The sequence below is a fragment of the Pollicipes pollicipes genome, unplaced genomic scaffold (assembly GCF_011947565.3).
Source record: "Pollicipes pollicipes isolate AB1234 unplaced genomic scaffold, Ppol_2.1 Scaffold_2555;HRSCAF=2994_pilon_pilon_pilon, whole genome shotgun sequence".
In the NCBI taxonomy this organism is placed as follows: Eukaryota; Metazoa; Arthropoda; class Thecostraca; order Pollicipedomorpha; family Pollicipedidae; genus Pollicipes; species Pollicipes pollicipes.
This window is the reverse complement of record NW_023596136.1, coordinates 3,024,414-3,044,639: the sequence shown is the minus strand read 5'-3', so window position 1 is coordinate 3,044,639 and position 20,226 is coordinate 3,024,414. Positions and strand designations below refer to the sequence as shown.

The 20,226-nt window shown below is 49.0% G+C and overlaps 1 protein-coding gene across 1 annotated transcript in view; it reads right to left on the bottom strand.

Annotated features, from left to right (window-relative positions):
- Positions 1–20,226, bottom strand: part of LOC119107505 (peroxidasin homolog) — a 105,015-nt gene that overhangs the window by 47,925 nt on the left and 36,864 nt on the right. Inside the window, exons 4-5 of the mRNA XM_037230965.1 lie at positions 4,068–4,190; positions 2,537–2,737 (exon numbers count right to left, since the gene is read on the bottom strand). Of these exons, the coding sequence (XP_037086860.1) occupies positions 2,537–2,737; positions 4,068–4,190 (324 nt within the window). The remainder of the gene's footprint in view (positions 1–2,536; positions 2,738–4,067; positions 4,191–20,226) is intronic.

Genomic DNA, 20,226 nt, shown 5'->3' with positions numbered 1-20,226 from the left:
CTCTCTCTCTCTTCTCTCCTCTCTCTCTATCTCTCTCCTCTCTCTCTCTCTCTCTTCTCTCTCTCTTCTCTCTCTCTCTCTCTCTCTCTCTCTCTCTCTATCTCTCTCTCTCTCTCTCTCTCTCTCTCTCTCTCTCTCTCTCTCTCTCTCTCTCTCTCTCTCTCTCTCTCTCTCTATCTCTCCTCTCTCCTCTCTTCTCTCTCTCTCTCTCTCCTCTCTCTCTCTCTACTCTCTCTCTCTCTCTCTGTCCCTCTCTCCCCGGTTTCAAGCGGTCGAGCAAAATGTTAAAATGCGGATATTTTTAAAGAGTAATTTTTGCTTATATAGTCACTTTTCGTTGCGTCTGTTCAGTCACTTTTGCAGAGTGAGTGTCGTACCCCTTGTGGGTTATTTTGAACCATTCAAAAAAGTGCGTACACATAATGCAGATAGGAGATTTTCAAGGGCAAAACGTAACCAAAGTGAAGCACGTGGTTTTCACATATTTTCTCACTATGACGAAAATGTAGATCTAGTTTGCATTAAGCAGAACATAAATTTAAATGTACCCGCCATTGTTGGCATGATTCGATGCAAAAGTGCACAAACTTTGGCTATGGCACAACGAATCTGGAAGGTCTGATGTACTCTGTTTACTATTGCGTAATTACTCCTGTTAGTGATTAAAACATGCCATATTACTATGAAACCGTGCGTTTTTAGGCACATAAATAGTTATTCAAAGGCGGATCCAGATATGCATTTTTGACGGAAAGAATACAACAATTATTCTGCCGTTTGTTCGTTGTGTATTGTGTATATGTACAAATGACCCCCACATATCTGTTAAACAAATGTAAGTACAACAGGCCCACCGGGACATTAAAAGGACGGTGAACAGAGAGAACCAAGGGTGCTCAGAAGGGCGCACGTTGCCTCCTCACTCCCTGCTTCCACCTGGCCTGCATAATGGACAACAACATTCCGTCCTTCGTGAGTCGGCACGCACCGCGTAACAGTCTTTCCGTCTTATCATGATGTACCAGTTGTTCTAGCGACTTAAAAATAGTACGAACTTCCGTCAATAGATGTGTAAAATCTCATCGTCCGCTAGGAGGCAGTAGCTTTCAATTCAGAAATGGCCTTACCTCCATTTTGAGCGTATTTGCTCCTAAACAGGCCATTCATATCGCCGATAATATTGTCAGGCATTGGCATGCACAAGAGCTGGCATTAGGTCACAAATGCCACCCGTACATTTGTGCGCAGAAGGTAGCCCACGCTCTATGGAAGCATTGTACACTTTCCTCGTACGAATGGGGGGCCCTAGCTACCCCTCAGGCATCGTAAACCACGAAAGCTAGAGCCACAGGAAAAACGGTGTTGGAATGCTGTTATCGGAATGCATCGGGTAGATGTAATTTAACTTGTGTGAATGCAAAAGTTTACAGGTTAAATTATCAGGTTTTTATCAGGTTAAATTATCTTTTATGGATTGCCTTTATCCTTTATATGTTTATTCTATTATCTTAAGTACTAGTGCAAGCGTGAGATCGCTAGTACTGACGAGACCTCACCAGACCATATTTTTTCTGGAAAAGAGTTAACATCTTGGGAAACACGCAGGCATAGCGGAAAATTGCCCTTTTCACATTTAGATCAATCTATGCGTTTGGAATACTTTATTTTGGCTAATGCTGGGTACACCGGCAACAGTTTTTTCGATGACTACGATTGGTAAGAATTCATTAGGTTTTTCAAGCGCGACGCTCAATCACACCGAAAAGCCCAGCCAAGCAGGGCATTTGAAAAATAAAATCAGCCTTTAATGCCATCTAGTTCAATCACACTACGAAACACCGAATGCACATGCCACAAGCCAGATGTCATTTAAAATGCTCGAGGGAAACAGGGACAATAGCGTTTTGGCCCACAGGGTCTTTCAGCCAGTGATTTACGGCCAATACGTCGGGGTCGAGCCGTAAACAAGCCGTCGTGTTTTTGTGCGTGGTGCTGCTAGCTTCCACCAAACATGTTTCGCCTGTGAGCACTTGACTGGAAGCCCGAGGGAGCGTTAGTTCTATCCACATTACGTCTAGCTCAGCACATCACAGGGATGCAACTTCGGCGTGGTGATGTCATTAAACGACTGATATATGTTGTAATATTTATACATTACGAAGTCGGGTACTGTCTTTTTCAAAACCGAAGAGTTGTGGCCATATCTTCTTCATCGTGACTGCTATTAAACCACATTTAATTATTTAGCATACGGGCGTAGCTAGACTAGACTAGACAAGACATAACTAATTACACTAGGCTCAAGCTGTCAAGCTGGTACACTCAATGCTCCCCTTAAGATATTATATTTGCCTTTGAAACTGCCGACTTTTGTGAAATGCTGCATATAATTTCTTTCCCTAATCAGAGGTACATTCTTACATGGGTGTTCAATGCAATGCGAGCAAGCGCTCGCTTAAGAACGAGATATATCCTTGTCGTTTAATTAGTGTCTGTTGCCAAAACCTCATCAGGACATAATCAGCGTTGCACTCACAAAGCACATCGACGGTGTGCGTGAGCTCCATCAGCGGCTTGGAGGAGACGGAGCAGGTGAAGTTGCCGGCATCTGGCAGCCCCACGCGGTCAATCCGCAGATTGTGACCGTCCACCAGGCTGAGCCGGCTGTCCGAGTCGATGATGAGGTGTCTGGCCGTCAGCACTCGCTTCCCCTGCTGCCATACCACCGAATGTGTCCCTGCAGAGCAGACAGGACCCGTCAAGCTCAGCAGCGTGGTGAAGCCCAAACGGCGAACCCAGCAGACAGGACCCGTCAAGCTCAGCAGCGTGGTGAAGCCCAAACTGCGAACCCAGCAGACAGGACCCGTCAAGCTCAGCAGCGTGGTGAGACCCAAATGGTGAACCCGGCAGACAGGACCCGTCAAGCTCAGCAGCGTGGTGAGGCCCAAACGGCGAACCCAATAACCGGACAAACACGGACGGGCTCACAGGCGAACGCTGAATTCGACAACGTGACGCAAACGTAACTCACTGCTTCACTGCTGGGCAGAACTGTGGGTGTTTGTGTTTTAATACGCTCAACTTTTGCTATCGTAGGACAGCGTGCACCGCACGTCGGTAAAGTTTATGACACCCTCACAAATTTCTGTCATTTCTGTTTCAATATCAGTTTCACAAAATGACACCAATGTAGTCAACTCACTGTATATGCAAAGCATACTGCTTGGGTCGGTTTACTCCCTTTCCAAACCCGAGTGTCCAGAGTTAAACAAATATCGTGGACTTCACTTTGCATTGCTCACCATCTTAAGTTTATTCCCCGACAGCTCCGTGGTCTCCATCGTCATAGAGGCTTTACGACGCGCACAGCTACTTGGGCTGGGCGGCGTTGCCTGCCTCTCACTCTGGCAGGGCGGGCGGGCACCCCGGGAAATCGAGTCCCGATACTCTGGTTTTCCAAACGCGCAACGTAACCACTATCCCACCGGTACCGGACAGCGTGACAGGCTGTGGGCACGTATTTATTTGGAGCCATTTTCCGAGTATGGGTCATCTATTCCGAATGGGGTGGAGTTCTGAATCAATATTGATGAAAACCCCGCAACTCTCTGATTGCGGCCGAAGTCGGGTAGCTCAACTATTTTGAGCACCCCAGCCCCACGTCGGACAGCACGAATGATGAAGTCGGACGTGGTCAGAATACTAACGGCAGGTCCAGACCGCAGCACGGCGCTAGCGACGTATAAATGTCGTGATTATCTGCGATTATCTGCTTCACCGTCTCCCAAAGGTCACACTGTGGCTGCTGCCGGCACCCTGGTGCTGGAGTCCCCGCACCGCCTCGGACATTTGCAACGTCAGTGCCCTGCCACACTCCTGGCCGTAGTCTTCCCTCGCTCCCGGCACGTATCGGTAACTCCGCTGTGACGCCCTAGTAGCACCCATCCCCTCGCCCCATCTGCATGTTTGGTGCCAATGGCGCCGCTGGCCGAGCTCCGGCCATTGCGGGTTCTCCTAGTCGATCAGTGTGCTGCTGCGGCTGCAGCTCCGGCGCCGCCCCGTCTCACCGGCGTGTCGGACGCTGCAGGGCAGCACCACGGCGTCGCCCTCGCGCACGCTGAACAAGCCCGGCTGCGAGAGGAACTCAGGCTTGAGCTGCGGCGCCGGGGGCACCACCGCCTGGGCTGACCCTGAAATAGAAGCGGCAGTCAGAAGCCGACCGGCACGCCAGACCCCGGCGGCAGCCACAGACCGACCGGCGCGGCAGACCCCGGCGGCAGCCACAGACCGATCGTCAGCCATCTTCCCACGGCGGCCAGAGACCGATCGTCAGCCATCTTCCGACGGCAGCCACAGACCGATCGTCAGCCATCTTCCGACGGCAGCCACAGACCGATCGTCAGCCATCTTCCGACGGCAGCCACAGACCGATCGTCAGCCATCTTCCAACAGCAGTTTTCAACAGCAAGGAGCAGTTTACGTACTGACCTTGCTTTGCCCTTGACCTCAACGCCATGGACTAAAACGCTGTAATAATTGAGGGTGCCAACAGAAGGCAGCTTCATAAAGGCCAAAAGACGTGCTATGAAGAGGGCTTTTAGTAGCAATCTGTGAACCCAAACCAGTTTTGTTTATTTCTGCGCGTGGCCAGGCGCTGTCGAGAAATATCGGTGTTTGTATTTTAACATCCACAAATAACTTTTGCTATTGTCATAATTAATCGTCGTAACATATTTCGGTTTAATACCCAGACATATCACAAATAACGGCAGCTTTTTTTAGCAACATTTCAACGCATTTCAATTCAAATGAATCGCAGGCGTAAAAAACTATCAGGTACGGGATGTTATGATCGCTGTTATTGACGAGCGATCACATCTTCGCAATTATTACAATGTTGGCAACTGGTAATCAGACGATTCGGTCCGGAGGAGTGAGACTCTTTGAGACTAGCTCTGGCAGATTTCTGCTCAAAACATGTTTGGCAAGCCCCAATCCCTTCAAAGCGAGTGCTCCACATTTGTATCGGGTTTTGAACTGAAAAAGCCCATTAAAGATCTTTTGATGCAGTTGACAGCAGCACACTTCTTAAGAACTAAGCCCTTCTAGTTTCTGGCTACACGCCCGTGAAGACTGTACAGACTATTTCGGGGAGACTGTTTCAAGATCGCATAGGCATTCATCACGCCATAATAACGTCATTCAGAACCTGCCATTCCCTTGGCCATGCCGTGATCAGGCGTAATACAAAAAAAGAAATTGTTGAGTCGTTCGTATCTGGCGTTCGTGAGCACGATTTTGAGATTCAACGGTTGTCAGTTTAATCTCAATCAGTTTTGCATAAGGTAAGATGACATGATCAAACAATAATGTAATGCGGAACATATTTACAAAAAGAAAAATGTGTTGTCTAGAGCAGCTAATTCAGCTTCAAAGTGTGCCATGGGCTATAAATGAGCTTATTTCATTATATCTGACGCTTGCTTCAATATCTCAAATGTGGAACATACGCTTTAATGCTGGCATGTAACTGCTAATGTGGGTATCCAACATGAACATTCTATCAGCATTGTCACGTGCACACACTATTGACATACATCGCCAAGCTATTTCCTTTGCTGGAGGTACCCAATCGTGGCTACCATTATTCAGGGTAAGCGTCGTTCACATAATCCACCCCGATTTGATAAATGCAGGCTTTTGAAGCGAGAGTCATCGCTCTTCGTTACGTTCGCCGCCCTGCTGCTGAGCTGCGCTGGCAGTCGAGAGCAATACGCCCTGCTGCTGAGCTGCGCTGGCAGTCAAGAGCAATACGCCGGTCGCCGGCCCGAACCTGCGACAGCGAACAAGGAGCGCTCCTCAGATTCGACAGCGACCCGCCGCGGCCCAATCATGACGGGCTGCTCGTAGTGCCGTGAAGCTTTTCCTGAAACCTGTCAAAAAGTTAGCTGCTCGTAATGCGATATGAAGTTACCAAACTAAATGAGCCACACTAAGAAATTGCACCATACGGCGTATTGTATTCTGCCCTAAATTGCAACAGGAAGCAGCACCATTATTTACTAGATTTCCTCTACTCTAGAAGCCTTATGAAAGCCTGCCATAGTCGCATATACTCCATCAAATCCTTTTCGCCATCTGATGACTTTTTCGTTTCGGCCGGGCTTAACTGTACGCACATCCCAAGTGTCCTTTAAATTTCACCCACTGCAACCATGTCTTCTACGATCATGTCTAAAACGTTGTCTGGTTCAGCTACAGCTTGAGTGATTGTTGCAGAGCGCAGATCCAGGGTTCGACCATGCCACGCGGTCCACTCACTTTTCGTGAGAGTCCCACTTTCACCCTACAAATTGGTCCCCGTGCGCAATTCAGAGGATTTCTTCGGAGGGATGGTTTGAATATTCGGATAGTCGCTTTCCAACGTTTCATTGGACAATGAGAAGAGCATGCGTGCTGTTCTCATACTCATGTTCAAGTTCATGCAACATAATGTCACGTACGATCACTGCCGCCCGGTTTGCTGCGAACAGCAAATGGTGCAGAATCTGTGTGGCATGACGTCATGCATCACACCAAATCAATACATTCTTCGTCGTCCGGACTGTTGTGAATACACCAATAGCGGCGGCAGGTTCGCCAGACGATAAAAGTGAAAACATCAGTAAAACATGAACAAAAACAAACAGCTTCCAAAACTTGTGCTTTCCGGATGTGAAACGGGCTCTACGTGTAAAGAAAATGACTTACGGGGGGGTTGCACATTTATATGAGGTTTTGAACTGAAATGGGTACCTTGAAGACCTTTTGCTGAAGTTTACAGTCCTGCCCTTCTGGAGCAGGGCTGTGAACTTCACCCCATCCTCACTCCCTCAAGTCAATTCCTTTACACAACAGAACAAACTGGGCCCATCCAGTTTGAGGAATTGCAGAGAGCAAAGCGTGACGAGGAGCTCTGAAGGGGAGCGCGGCGGAAGAAGTCTAGATGGCGTCGGGGGGGGGGGGGGGCGGGGAGTCTCGAAGGAGAATCCCCAGAGTCACTGGTTGGTGTTTTAGGTAAAAGGGGGCGAGTGCCGTGCGTCTGTAGCCGACAGTCCTGCATCGAGAGCAGAACGGCGACGACGCCGATCCCCTAGCGATGACCTCTGGCTCCGTGGTCAACGGGGCGCCGGCGACAACACGCACGATGGGGGTCCACAGACCGTCACGCATCCTAATCACACCATGGCCGGCTGTGTGCTCCAAGGCTCTGAAGATGTCCCTTGATTCCCCCCCACCACCAACGGGCGGGCGCGGGCCACAACAGCCTCTTCCCTCCCATGTTCTTGGGTAAAGGGGGTGAGGGACACTGGTCATGCGACGCTCCCGGCCCGGAACTGTGTCTCAGGAGCGACAGATGTAATCGCACAGTTAACGATGGGGGAATATGCCACTCGGTTTCGGCGCTGGGCCCGCGTATAGCGGTAGACTGTAGCGCGTGGGGCGTGGAACAAAGGTCAGATAAGTAGGCTGATGTGATCAATATGTGTGAATTATTTTGCAACTACAGGTGACGGACTGCGTTATAATTGTCTGGCATTCAAGCGAGGCTTGAGGTAATTTGGCCAGACGGCGACACGACATTTGCGGCCGGCTTGGTTGGAAGTGGTGACCGAGACCGGTGACGCATGCTTCGGCGCGATGGATCGTTCATTAGCCTGCGACGATGCTGTCTTGATTTCGCCATTGGAGGTGGCCACGTGGAGGTGCATCGGCTCATTATGGCCTTCGCCGATCCTGCGTCGCCGCCAGGTGCGGTGTACGAGTCAAGAAGGGTCTTCTTTGGCTAGGGCGTTAGTGGCCGCTAGTTGGACCGTTTGCCTGTTCCTGGTTTCCCTATTTTTCCCCGATGATTAGGAACGGTAGAGCTCTGAGCTAAACCCCGTACAGCTCACGTGTGCGGGTTTTGCTTGCAATTACGCTTCCCTCCTTTTTAAATGTGTTGCTTAATCCAGCTTGCCAAGGTTCTGACACATTGACAGATCCTTCGTCGATTCGTTTCCGAATGTCTCTTTAACAGATGAACTCGGGTGGGGGTCAAAATGACCCCCAAAGATTTTCCCGAAAGAGTTTCCGAACGGCGCGGTGCAGCCGGGCCAGATTTCGTGTAGCTGTGGACAACTGAATAGCGGATCGTCTGACATAAAAAATTAAATTCACTTCGTAACGTTGCTGGCCTATGGCATGTCAAAGTCAGGCCATGGTTTCAGCGAAGACACGTTCTAGTAAATCGCTCAATCCGATCAAACAACGGAGCCTTAGACAAAGCCAGATATCTCTGAGATACTTTCTTAGGCAACACAACAATTGAATAAACAAATAGCATTGACCTAGGGTCAGGCATGAAGGTCAGACAAAGGTCAAAACCAACCTGTTCTATTACTTTCAGGCTTAATGTATGGGCTGGTTTCTGGCGTCCATACCGAGTATATTGATAGCAGGAACCGGAATTAAACACCTTTTCTGGACTTCTTATAAGTGAGAATAGGTCATTGACCTAAAATGGCCCAGGCCAACCTTTTTTAGGAACATACTGCCTAGCGTAATCCTTGTCGCATATCCAAACGCGAAACTCAAAACAGTCTTATATCATTTCGATCATCATAACCTTTAAAAGGTCAAACAAGGTCACTGACCTTAAATGAGCGTAAGATATTTTGCTTAAAACAGTTGCCTAGGTTCTAGGAGCCCTTTGGAGGTCAATCTCGAGTTTGACGTTGTTTGACCTTATCTGACCTGAGGGTCATGACCTGGGAACCTCACACTTCGACCTAAGTGAGTTCACGTACAGGTCAACACACCCTGTGAATTTGGTGTCTCTAGCTCTCTTTGTTCCTGAGATCTCAGGGGGGTCGAATTGACCCCCTCCACACGAGCGAAGGGTACTCAACCGGCCACCCGGGCGCGTGTTAAAAGGCCAAAGTCACTGACCTTAACTGAGCGTGCGACATTCTTCTTAGGACAGTTGCCTAGGTTCTAGAGCCCTTTGGAGAGCAATCTGGAATTTGACCTTGTTTTACCTTATTTGGCCCGAAGGTCATGACCTACGAACCTCAAAATTTGACCTAAGGGCGCCCACGTACAGGTAAATACACCCCGTGAATTTGGTGTCTCTAGCCCTCTTAGTCCCCGATATCTCAGGGGGGGGGGGGCAAATTGCGAAGGGAAGGTTATATCCAACCGGGCACCGGGGCGCGTGTTAAAGGGAATGTCCGACATTGAAAGCTATTGCAGGCATCCAACATGATGAAACAAGCTCACTTATGATTACTGGCATGCTTTAAGGCAGAAAAGACTGCTCTATAGAACAGAATGTATCTGCTCAGGAGATATGCTCCTTAACGCGTCATTGTTTGACAACGGCATCTTACCTTGCACACTATGGAATGACATCCAATTGACGGCCGTTATATCTGGAAATCGCGTCGATGAACGCTAGATATGAACGACTCGACAATCTCATTTTTATTGGCCTTGATTACCGCATAGCCAAGGGAATGGCAGGATTTGATTAACGTCACTTTTGTGTAATGGATGCCTGAGTGACCTTGTAAGTCTTCCCGAAATAGTCAGCGCATCTTCGCTGGCGTGTGGCTCAGAAATTAGAATAGTTTTGGTCTTAAGAAGGCCAGAGCTGTAAACCGCACCAAATGATCTCCAAGAGGGCTTTTTCAGCTCGAAACCCCAGGCAAATGTGAAACGCTTCGTTTAACGAGGGACGAGTCGCACATTAACGATACTGGTCGCGAAGAGTGAAAAGCGCGGAGCATTCCCGAGCAGTACGGCTCGGCTAATCGGTTTAGATTGAGAAGAACCACGACGACCACAGTCCTGCTCTCACGTAAATAGTGTTTGATATTAGGGTGACTTGAAGCACGGGGCAAGGGGGGCAATGTGCGGAAGCACGGGGGGCAAGGATCGGAAGCACCGCAGGCGACGTCTCCGTGCTGGACGGGGCGCTGCTTAAAATGTGGGCTTGGCCCCATCGCAGACGAGACGGGAGGGCGACTTCCGAACAGCGAGCCGTCACCGTAGAGGTTAGCAAGGGACGAGTCATCATCGAGCTTTGGCACGCCAGATGCCGGCCCAGTAGCTGGCTTGTTGCCAAACTAATAACAAATGAACGGATATGCTGTTAAGTTAGGCATACATATGACGAAATAAGCCTACTTCTAACTATTGGTACACTTTCCAGTGGAAAAGACTGCCCTGTACAACAAAATTTCTCGATTTTGTAACTCTGTTCCCTTAACACAACATTATTTCATTACATTGTCGCATATTGCACAACAAAAATAAAGAGAGCAAATTGACGGACGATATGTCTGGAAATCGTATTCACGAACGCCAGATGTGAACGACCCGACAGTTATATTTTGTTGGCCTTGATTGTCGCATGGCAAATGGAATGACAGGATTTGAATGGCGTTATTCTATGACGCCATTCATTGAATTTTGGTGGCGGTCGATGACGATGCCTTTTGGCTCACACGTGTTTGTTGATGTCGGGTGTACCGGAGTGATTAAGCGCCAAGTTGTGCGTGTAACATCTGGGTCGCACGCTGATCAATCGGCCAGCTGCAAAACATTTAAGTTTGCTGTTGCCAGGAGACGTGACAGCGCAGCCGAGCGCCTGCGCAGCGCACGCACATTCCGTCGCAAGACCCCTCCCCCCGACATATTCATTTCATTATTATAGACATTCCATTTCATTATTTAATTCGTCATTATTAGGATTTTAAGATTAATTGAAGGGTAATTGATGTATCTCAGTGTGATGAGTTACTGCGATGCCGTCCAAAACTGTAATGCGTGTTATAATGGCCATGAAAAAGGCCCAGATATAACAAAAATACCTTGATGTTTTTCAGGTGTACCAAATGCCTTCGAATATGATACGGAATGCACATTCGAGAAAGCAAATATTTGTTTGCCGCTCTCCACAAGCCACCAGCGTTCGCATAACATTTCTTTCAACGTGGTTTTTTCTGAGGTCATAACATAAGTAAACGTTACTCCGTCAGGCCAAAAAAAATTATATGCCCCAGCATTTCTTGCTCGGACATACTTATGGTCCGGATAAACAATGCCTTGGGCGGAAATAACCTTGTGCTAATAGACGTTTTCTGCCCCGCGGATGCCAATTCACAAAGTAGGATTGCTGTTCGGTGTACAGAACAGAAGTTGATGAAACGGAGCGTAGCATCGCAGCATACGGTATAAAGGAGCGGGATAGAGACAAGCTTACAGTTGCACTACGCGTAACCGAGGTGCTGCATAACAACAGCGTTTTTTTCCTTATTATTGATTTGCTCAACTGCGGACGTGCTATAAATCTCTGGTTACGGTCCTCCACCCCGCCACACCTGGAGCATCACCTGGCAACTGCGGACGTGCTACAAGTCTCTGGTTACAGTCCTCCACCCCGCCACACCTGGAGCATCACTTGGCAACTGTGGACGTGCTACAAATCTCTAGTTACAGTCCTCCACCCCGCCACACCTGGAGCATCACCTGGAAACTGCGGACATGCTACAAATCTCTGGTTACAGTCCTCCACCCCGCCACACCTGGAGCATCACCTGGCAACTGTGGACGTGCTACAAATCTCTGGTCACAGTCCTCCACCCCGCCACACCTGTGAACATCACCTGGAAAATCCGTGATCTTCTGTTTTTGTGCCGAGAAAACGGGCCTTTGGAATCCGCAAACATCACTGGAGTATCTGGCAATGTGCCTCCGCTGGATGAATGTCACCGGTGTCAACGAATCAAACGCAAAAGTAACTGCTCGGCTCCAGCTCTTTTTCCTCTCGGTGCCGACCCCGGTCAGACACTCGCTTGGTTTTGTCTGCCCGGCAGTAGGGTGGGGAGGGGGGTGGAGGTGCCATTCGTCGGTCCATGGCTGGCTTTAACTTGTGCCTTTTTGCAAAGTCGTACCTTGGGAACGAAGCAGGCTTTGTAACATTTACACCGCACGATCTCTGTCTTGTATGAACTTTACCATTGCGGCACGATCCTGATCTTAAGCGAGCTTGACCCCATACGACATTAGCCCAATACGATCTCTTTAGCATACAACATTGATCGGCACGCTCTATTTTTACCACGATGTTAATTCGGTATATTTCTTCATACTTTGCATATTCATAACACATACCACATGTATTCTATGCCGGAACGGGTGATAATCTTCACACCACACCAAGTAAACCGTGCGATCTTTTGTAACAATAATCGCAAGCTGGCGATGTTTTGCCATGTAATCCTCTACACGGTTTGTCTGCTCTAGTAGCGCTGCCCGTCTTCAGGCACACCCGACCGTGGCGGGGTAGGCCCGCGTCACTTCAGGTGCCCGTTATTTGCCCCCTACTGGCATGGCAGCGGCCGCCCTAAAAGCATAGGGAACATCAGGGGACAGGTCGGCCCGTGCCGAGCATTACGGCACGTTAAGCTCCCGCCCAAAATTGTGCTGCTGACCGAGATTTTTACGATCGGATGCAAGGGGTCAGGGCTCACGCAACAATCAATGGTGACCTTGGCCCGTGATCCCACAAATACACCCAATCAAGGTAGCCGGACTAAATCTTGCGACACAAAATTGCTACCAGTCCGACCTGGCGTTGAGATTGATCTGCTTCACATCACCGCTCCTGTCATAATGCTTGTCGCTAGTTGCGCATTAAATTTTTTCATAATCCACATGATGAAACTTATTTACGGTCAAAACTATGCAATATTGTCGAACCATATATGCCAAATAGGAAATTTTACCCTAATTTTCGCCGCAACTACATAAAGAACACTTTTTGGCAACTATCGTCATGACAGTTTCGAAGCAGCCGTATTTCGTCTGACTCATTAATAGATGATCATGTAATCACAGCCCTCGGGCAGAGGCGCAGAGACTATCATGAGGAGGGCTTCTGGGGAGCCGTGCACCACCATTTGAAAACAACAATATTGGGCACTTAATCCATTGCGGCGTATGGGAAAGAATGCATGACAATGATTTTCAGCCCATCCATCAATGAAGTCCGCAACTGTAGCTCAATCGGTTGGAGCGCCTGCCTCCCATTCTGCCCGTGGCGGGGTGGTGTTCGAGTAGCTTCGGCGCTCCCATTTGGCTTTACCTGAGATGACCTGCGGCAGGCGGCGGCAGCCACTCACAAAACCTCAGATGAGGTCATGAGGGCAGGCGGACCGCGGCGGCCATTGCCGGCGCGTTAAACTTTGGCCACAAAAACCGCCGCTGAACTGATATTTAACGATGGGACGGTGAGGCCAGGGATGACGTAACAAGTCGTGCTGAACGTTTTAACTTAACGTAGACTCTGAACTCGAAATCCATTCAATCAGTATGTTGGCATTAAAATTATTTTTTAACGAAATGAAAACAAATGTTGAACATTTGTATCCGCATGCGCCTTATCTTATCTTACCCACTGGCTTATGGTCACCCCAAGCATACGGGTACATCCAAATAGCTTAATGCACAGTCAGCCAGCGCGACAGGCTAAAGCGAGGAACAGCTGCCGTAAAAATGTTTTCTTCCACCGTTTTTGCGAACGGTTCACGTACAGGCTCCCACATGACGAGACGCCCCAGGTTCCCAGTTCCCCCACTTGTGGGGTGCTTAGACGAGACGTCGACGTGATCCTGCAGATGTGCAGAGAGGAGCGCAGCTGGCTATCGAATCTCTTGTGGTGGTTCGTAGCGAGAAGCCCCGTTCTGTTCTTGGCTTTTTTCGGCGCCTGTTGTATGCGTAGCTGTATTAAGCCGAGTTGTGAATCCCAGCCAACACTGCGCCTACATCACGTATTTCCTAGTTACGATCCCAGGTCAAAATATATCTAACATTTACGAAGGTAATCATCTGGCGATTTGAGTGCAGCGTTGTGGGATCAATGCGGACAGAGGAATTCGGCAAGTTCTTACAGTTGAACGATGGTTCTCATTATCTAACTCATATCTGAGCAATCTGCGGGCAAAGCTGGGGCCAAACTTTTGTGAACTTATGGGGTAGGAGCATCAGGTTTAACGTGCGTACTGGAAGCTTTTGCAAATTTATAGGCCTACAAAGGTATGGTTAAATCCGACCCTCTGCAATCGCGTGTAGCCTAAACGCTATAAACATCAAAATTGTAAGGTGTGTAGAGGCTACAAGAACCCCCTCCGTTTGCAAAGTGGGTGACCCTAAGCCTTAAGGAAAGAGTATTTCAAAGTCACTTTGGCATTGATGACGTTACAACGTCATTCAACTCCTGCGATTCCATAAGCCATGCGGCGATCAAGGCCAAACAAATATATAATGGTGGAGGCGTTCATATCTGGCGTTTGTGAGCGTGATTTCCAGACGTAACGGCCGTCAGTTGGCTCTCAGTCAGTGTTGTGCGAAGTACGATGACGTGATCAACCCGCATTAACGCATTGAGGAGCATTTTAACTAGACAACGAATTGTGCTGTCCAGAGTTCCTGTCGAAGAAAATTACAAATGTTCACTTGCCTGCAAATGCTTTCACTTGTTCGCTTGTAAATGCTTAGCAGTTTTGCAGTTTCTGTTCACGTAGTCAGTCAGATATATGACCACCAATATATAATGCATGATCAGAATGTAACACCAGTTGCAATGAATTATGCTGCTTCAGCTGATCCATTGCCAGGTATTTGCCAGAACAAAGATTGTTGCACCGTATTTGTTTACCCACTCCCCGCCCCATTTAAAGTATCCTAGCGAATGGGCACGCAATCCTCTACAGCTGTAGACCAATATAAAAATGTGCTTCGTGCTCTTTGCATCCCCCGAAGAAACCTTGACATTGGGTAGGTAATTATTGATTTGTGTCCTATCTTTTCCACGACCACATGCATAAACAATGCACAAATGGACAGAACAAAAATGCATTTGTATGCCTGTCATTCTCCCGTTGTGATTCAGTAGGTTCAACGTACCTTACACAGCCATAAAATTGGCGTGGGTGAATATGGTGAACATTCATACGTCAAATAAGGATTTGGTAAGATTGGGAGTAGCTTGCGCCATAAGCAGTCCTGGCACATATCAAATGATCGGCAACATATACCTAACTCTCGCGCCACATTTCGTAAAGATGGGAGGATTATTATTTGCGTGTAAGGCACTCACGGTGCACGGGAGAGACTACGCACTTTGACTAAAAGGTTTTGCCATCTAGTTAAGTATTCACGTTTCCTCCTTAGCGTGTAAAAACAAAACAATGGAGTCGTTAAGTGCATTTGCGAGAAGCATTATTCACATAGATAGGACAATGCTAATTGTATTATTCTTCGGAGAAAAAAAAACAGGAGAATGGAGATATAGATGCGGTGATATTTCGGCAACATGTCTTTTACTACACTCGCTGTCAGTAGTAACTGTCGTATTTTGCAGGTCTGCTCGTTGTTTCGATAAAAGCATGCTGACTAAATATCAACGCATCCTTATCTCAAATCTCCGGGCTTTTCTCCGAGGAATAAGGCTGTTACTACTTGCCTTACCTATGGATGCAAAGTTACGCACCGTTGTAAATGGACATGCAATAAATTGTTCTTGAATGCGTAAGCGTGACTTCGTGCAGCTGTACGATGCACGATTGCAACAAAACTAGCTTCGTTTTTGTTCCAACAAGAGCAAAACAGGGAGATTTGATGGCATCTGGTATTTTGGCGGTAGAATTCAAGCATGACGCAACTGTTTCATTCCTCTGGATGAAAGGGCAGCCACTGCAGGCAGTGAACAGTCGCACGCGTGGATTAGAATGAAAATGCGACCGGTAGTCTAGCAAAAAATAATGGTTGCAGTTGAGGTTGTTCCGTCAGTTGGTGTGTTCGAAAATAAATGCCAGAAATATCACATCTGAGGTGAGATGGTCGTTCTATTTATTCAGGGCGCACCAGATGAGCTTCGTCTTGCCCTTGTGAACTGGTTGCCGCTGAAACTGTAGGGGCATGTGTAGGTACGTCGCACCTAATCTGGATTTTGAAAATGTTAAACAATGCGTCCATTCCCGTAGTTACTGAAGCGAGTTAATACTAGAAGCGATTTTCACCCCTGCGATGTGGTGGTACTGGTGAATTCTTGGCCAAATAACTGAGAACATTAATGCTTTGCAGGGCCTTAAGCCATCGACCTTACGCATTCAAAATGTTTCACTACGCATCCGAGGTGAAACTTAGTACGCAACGAGGACATGCCAACATTGGTAACATAGCAATATAGTAAGTACCCCGAAGGCATCTTTGTAGGATGATCGCATGCCAATGTTTGTGTCCAATTTTTGCCGATTTGGCATGACATGTTTGGATTGCGGGTTTTACAGTGCACCTGTTAGGAACATTACAAATACATAAGACAGTATTGCTAGCCTTAATCAATCCCCTTCGAATAACTAGGAGCATTTAGACCATTTTGAAATTATGTATGGTTCGAGACGCATCCGAGGTAAGACCAATTATGCAACGAAGCACTTTAAAATTCGTGAAACACGGAATGAATAAATACCCTACAGAGCGTCTTGCCAAGGATGATGGCATGCCAGTGTTTGTTCCTATTTTTGCCTCTCCTTTCTCGTAGTTAGCGTCGAGGAATAAGGCTATCATGTCAATGTTTGTCCGAGTTTGTGCGACTATCAAATGGTATGAGCTCTTGCGTGACAGTGTAAGCGCTAAGATCCCTTGGTTTGCGCCGGCTCGATTTTCTTCAACGCACTCTGACCTTCTGTGACCTCCAGTGGCCCAAACACCAACCTGAGATCAAAGAGCCCAAGGACTTTCAGCTTGTTCTGGTGCCACATTTCCGACGGTAAACTGTCTTTCGCACGGTGATGTGAGTCGAGACCCGTGAGGCGTCGGAGTTCCCTTCCCTGCCCTGCCAGCCAGGGGAAGGTGATGTCGAGACCAGCCCGAATTAGTGAAGCTTAGTCGGCTCCACTTTGTGTTAGAAGGTGCCCATCTCATTTTGCCTGAGTCAAGCTGGTCGTTCGCATGATATAATGCTTTCATTTACTTGGACGCTTGATCACATCGCCCATTTCGTACACCAGCAACATTGCTGGCGTGCATCCTTTGATTTCATTCCCCGGAGTCCTCGATAACTTCCCTATCCAGAAACTCAGGTTAATTACTCGTTAAGGGTTTAAATGTGGTACGCCCAGCCACGGAAATCAATTTAATGCATCAATGACAAGTGCTGAACATGCTAGCTTCTCCTCAGACCAGATACTGACCATGTGAGATTGCCCCCTTTAAAGCTAATACTGCCGACCGACCATTTAATATACAATCAGTCTGATGCCCGGCCCCGCTCAGTTAATCGTCTTTGATGTTTCAAAGACCATGGTCCTGTGTAACAGCACGTAAATCATTAATTAAGTATATCTTACATCAGTGTCCGGCACATAAAATGAGACGCACCGATATGATTAGCAAGGCAACGACCACGACCACTTCCCAAAGCATGTCTTTCAAACGACCGGCAATGGTTTGGACAACATGCCATGAAGTGTAAATGAGCAAAACCCAGTTCATCGTCATTGGCACTCAACAAATGAACGGTACGTGCCTCCTGTCTCAGTTCGAGGCGCAGACAGCGTGAAGGAGAGCAGTACTGCATTTAACCTTGGGTTGACCCTCAATCGATCGCTCATCTTCTCGGCGCACATTGCCAGCACGGAAGTACGCTGCGATGGGCTCCTTTTGGCTGTGCTCATATGAGGCCTAGCGTAGTCTCGGTTAATATGTCGGTACACTAGTACCGATTTCGGTCATGTCCATAATTCGTTACCGCATGTCGATCTACGGAAAAGCAAACCAACCAAACTTGTGCAGGTTCGGTCAATCCTCAATTTCTGCGCGAAAGTTATGTTATACCGAAGGAGGTTTGATAAGATTTCGGACATGATAAACCAAAACATAGTCCTCAACGTGAGACGGCTGGCATATTTCCATAACGCAACCTTTTCTCATAAAATCATCACAACCGAACAATCATCAGTATTGGCAAATCTACATAGCACGAACATCGACACGACGGAAAGACGCAACCTCTAGCCATACGGCCATTAGGGCTGCCTACAGGGCATCAAAGCAGTGTTAAAAGCCGTTGATTTATCTGGCTGCAGTCGACTAAAACCTCCTGCCCCCCGACTCTTCACCACTTATTTATTTTTATTTGTTTATTTGGGGACATATGCATTCCGCTGTCAAAAGCCCAATTACGGAAACAGATCCGAGTTAAAAGCAATAAATATCCGATGCACACACAAACACAAAATCATAACAAAACCAACACACACACACACACAGACACACACACACACACACACACACACACACACACACACACACCACACACACACCACACACCACACACCACACACCACACACACACACACAACACACACATGCCACATTATACCACAGTCGTACATACACTCTACACACTAAGACACAACGATTATCAAGAGAATGCTTCTCGCGTGCCAGCGCTCCTAAACAAATCAGATCGGAATGATTTTGTGGGTGGAAAGTCCAGCTGAGAGAAAATGCTGACAAAAGCGATTGCACGCAACGGGTAGTCGTGTGACAAATGCATTTTTCCCGCAGTTGACCCTTGCAGATGGCTCGTGCTTTCATGCTTGACATCTCAGTGCAGTAAGTGACATGACATTGGGACTTGAGCACCCATTTTTGGTTAATACAAGGCACGTATGCCTGTTGTTGAATGGATGAACGTTCCCTACCAAGAGTGTTTTACGACATACGCGGGACAGAAAAAGCCAAGCGTACATACCACCGGTGTATAAACGCGTGACATATTCGAAAGTACTACCAACCTAGATACATATATACAACAACCAACCTCGTTGGAACACTGATGTCACACTGTTATCAGTAAGTGACCGCGCCGGGGGTCGCACAACGCTAAGCCTGAATCAATTACTAAGTCCGAGCCTTGCCGCTGCAATCTCGCCAAGGTGATTTGCCCCGGCCAGATTTGGAGCCGGTGCCGACACTGGCCGCTCTACTTCAAAGCTACATTCATCAGACAGAATTAGGCGATAAGGCTTCGCATTATGATTCAGCAGTCAGGCCGCGCGTTATTCTGGGTGCGGCCGACTGCAATGGTTTCCTCTTATTTAATCAGAGCTGCCGCCAAACCCGCCGCGTCGGGGTCAGCGCCACCGGCCGGCTCGACGAACAGGATCGGCCGCCGTGAGACCACTCAGGTCAGCCGCGCACCAGCCGCTCGACAGAACAGGATCGGCCGCCCTGAGACCACTCAGGGTCAGCCGCGCACCGCCGGCTCGACAGAACAGGATCGCCGTGAGACCACTCAGGGCCAGCCGCGCACCAGCCGCTCGACAGAACAGATCGGCCCGCCGTGGACCACTCAGGGTCAGCCGCGCACCGGCCGGCTCGACAGAACATATCGGCCGCCGTGAGACCATTTAGGGTCAGCCGCGCACCGGCCGGCTCGACAGAACAGGATCGGCCGCCGCGAGACCATTTAGGGTCATCCGCGCACCGGCCGGCTCGACAGAACAGGATCGGCCGTCGTCAGACCACTCAGGGTCAGCCGCGCACCGGCCGGCTCGACAGAACAGGATCGGCCGCCGTGAGACCACTCAGGGTCAGCCGCGCACCAGCCGGCTCGACAGAACAGGATCGGCCGCCGTGAGACCATTTAGGTCAGCCCGCACCGGCCGGCTCGACAGAAGGATCGGCCGCCGTGAGACCACTCAGGGTCAGCTGCGCACCGGCCGGCTCGACAGAACAGGATCGGCCGCCGTGGGATCACTCAGGGCCAGCCGCGCACCAGCCGGCTCGACGGAACAGGATCGGCCGCCGTGAGACCACTCAGGGTCAGCCGCGCACCGGCCGGCTCGACAGAACAGGATCGGCCGCAGTGAGACCACTCAGGGTCAGCCGCGCACCGGCCGGCTCGACAGAACAGGATCGGCCGCCGTGAGACCACTCAGGGTCAGCCGCGCACCGGCCGGCTCGACGGAACAGGATCGGCCGTCGTGAGACCACTCGGTCAGCCGCGCACTGGCCGGCTCGACAGAACAGGATCGGCCGCCGTGGACCACTCAGGGCCAGCCCGCGCACCGGCCGGCTCGACAGAACAGGATCGGCCGCCGTGGATCACTCAGGGCAGCCGCGCACCAG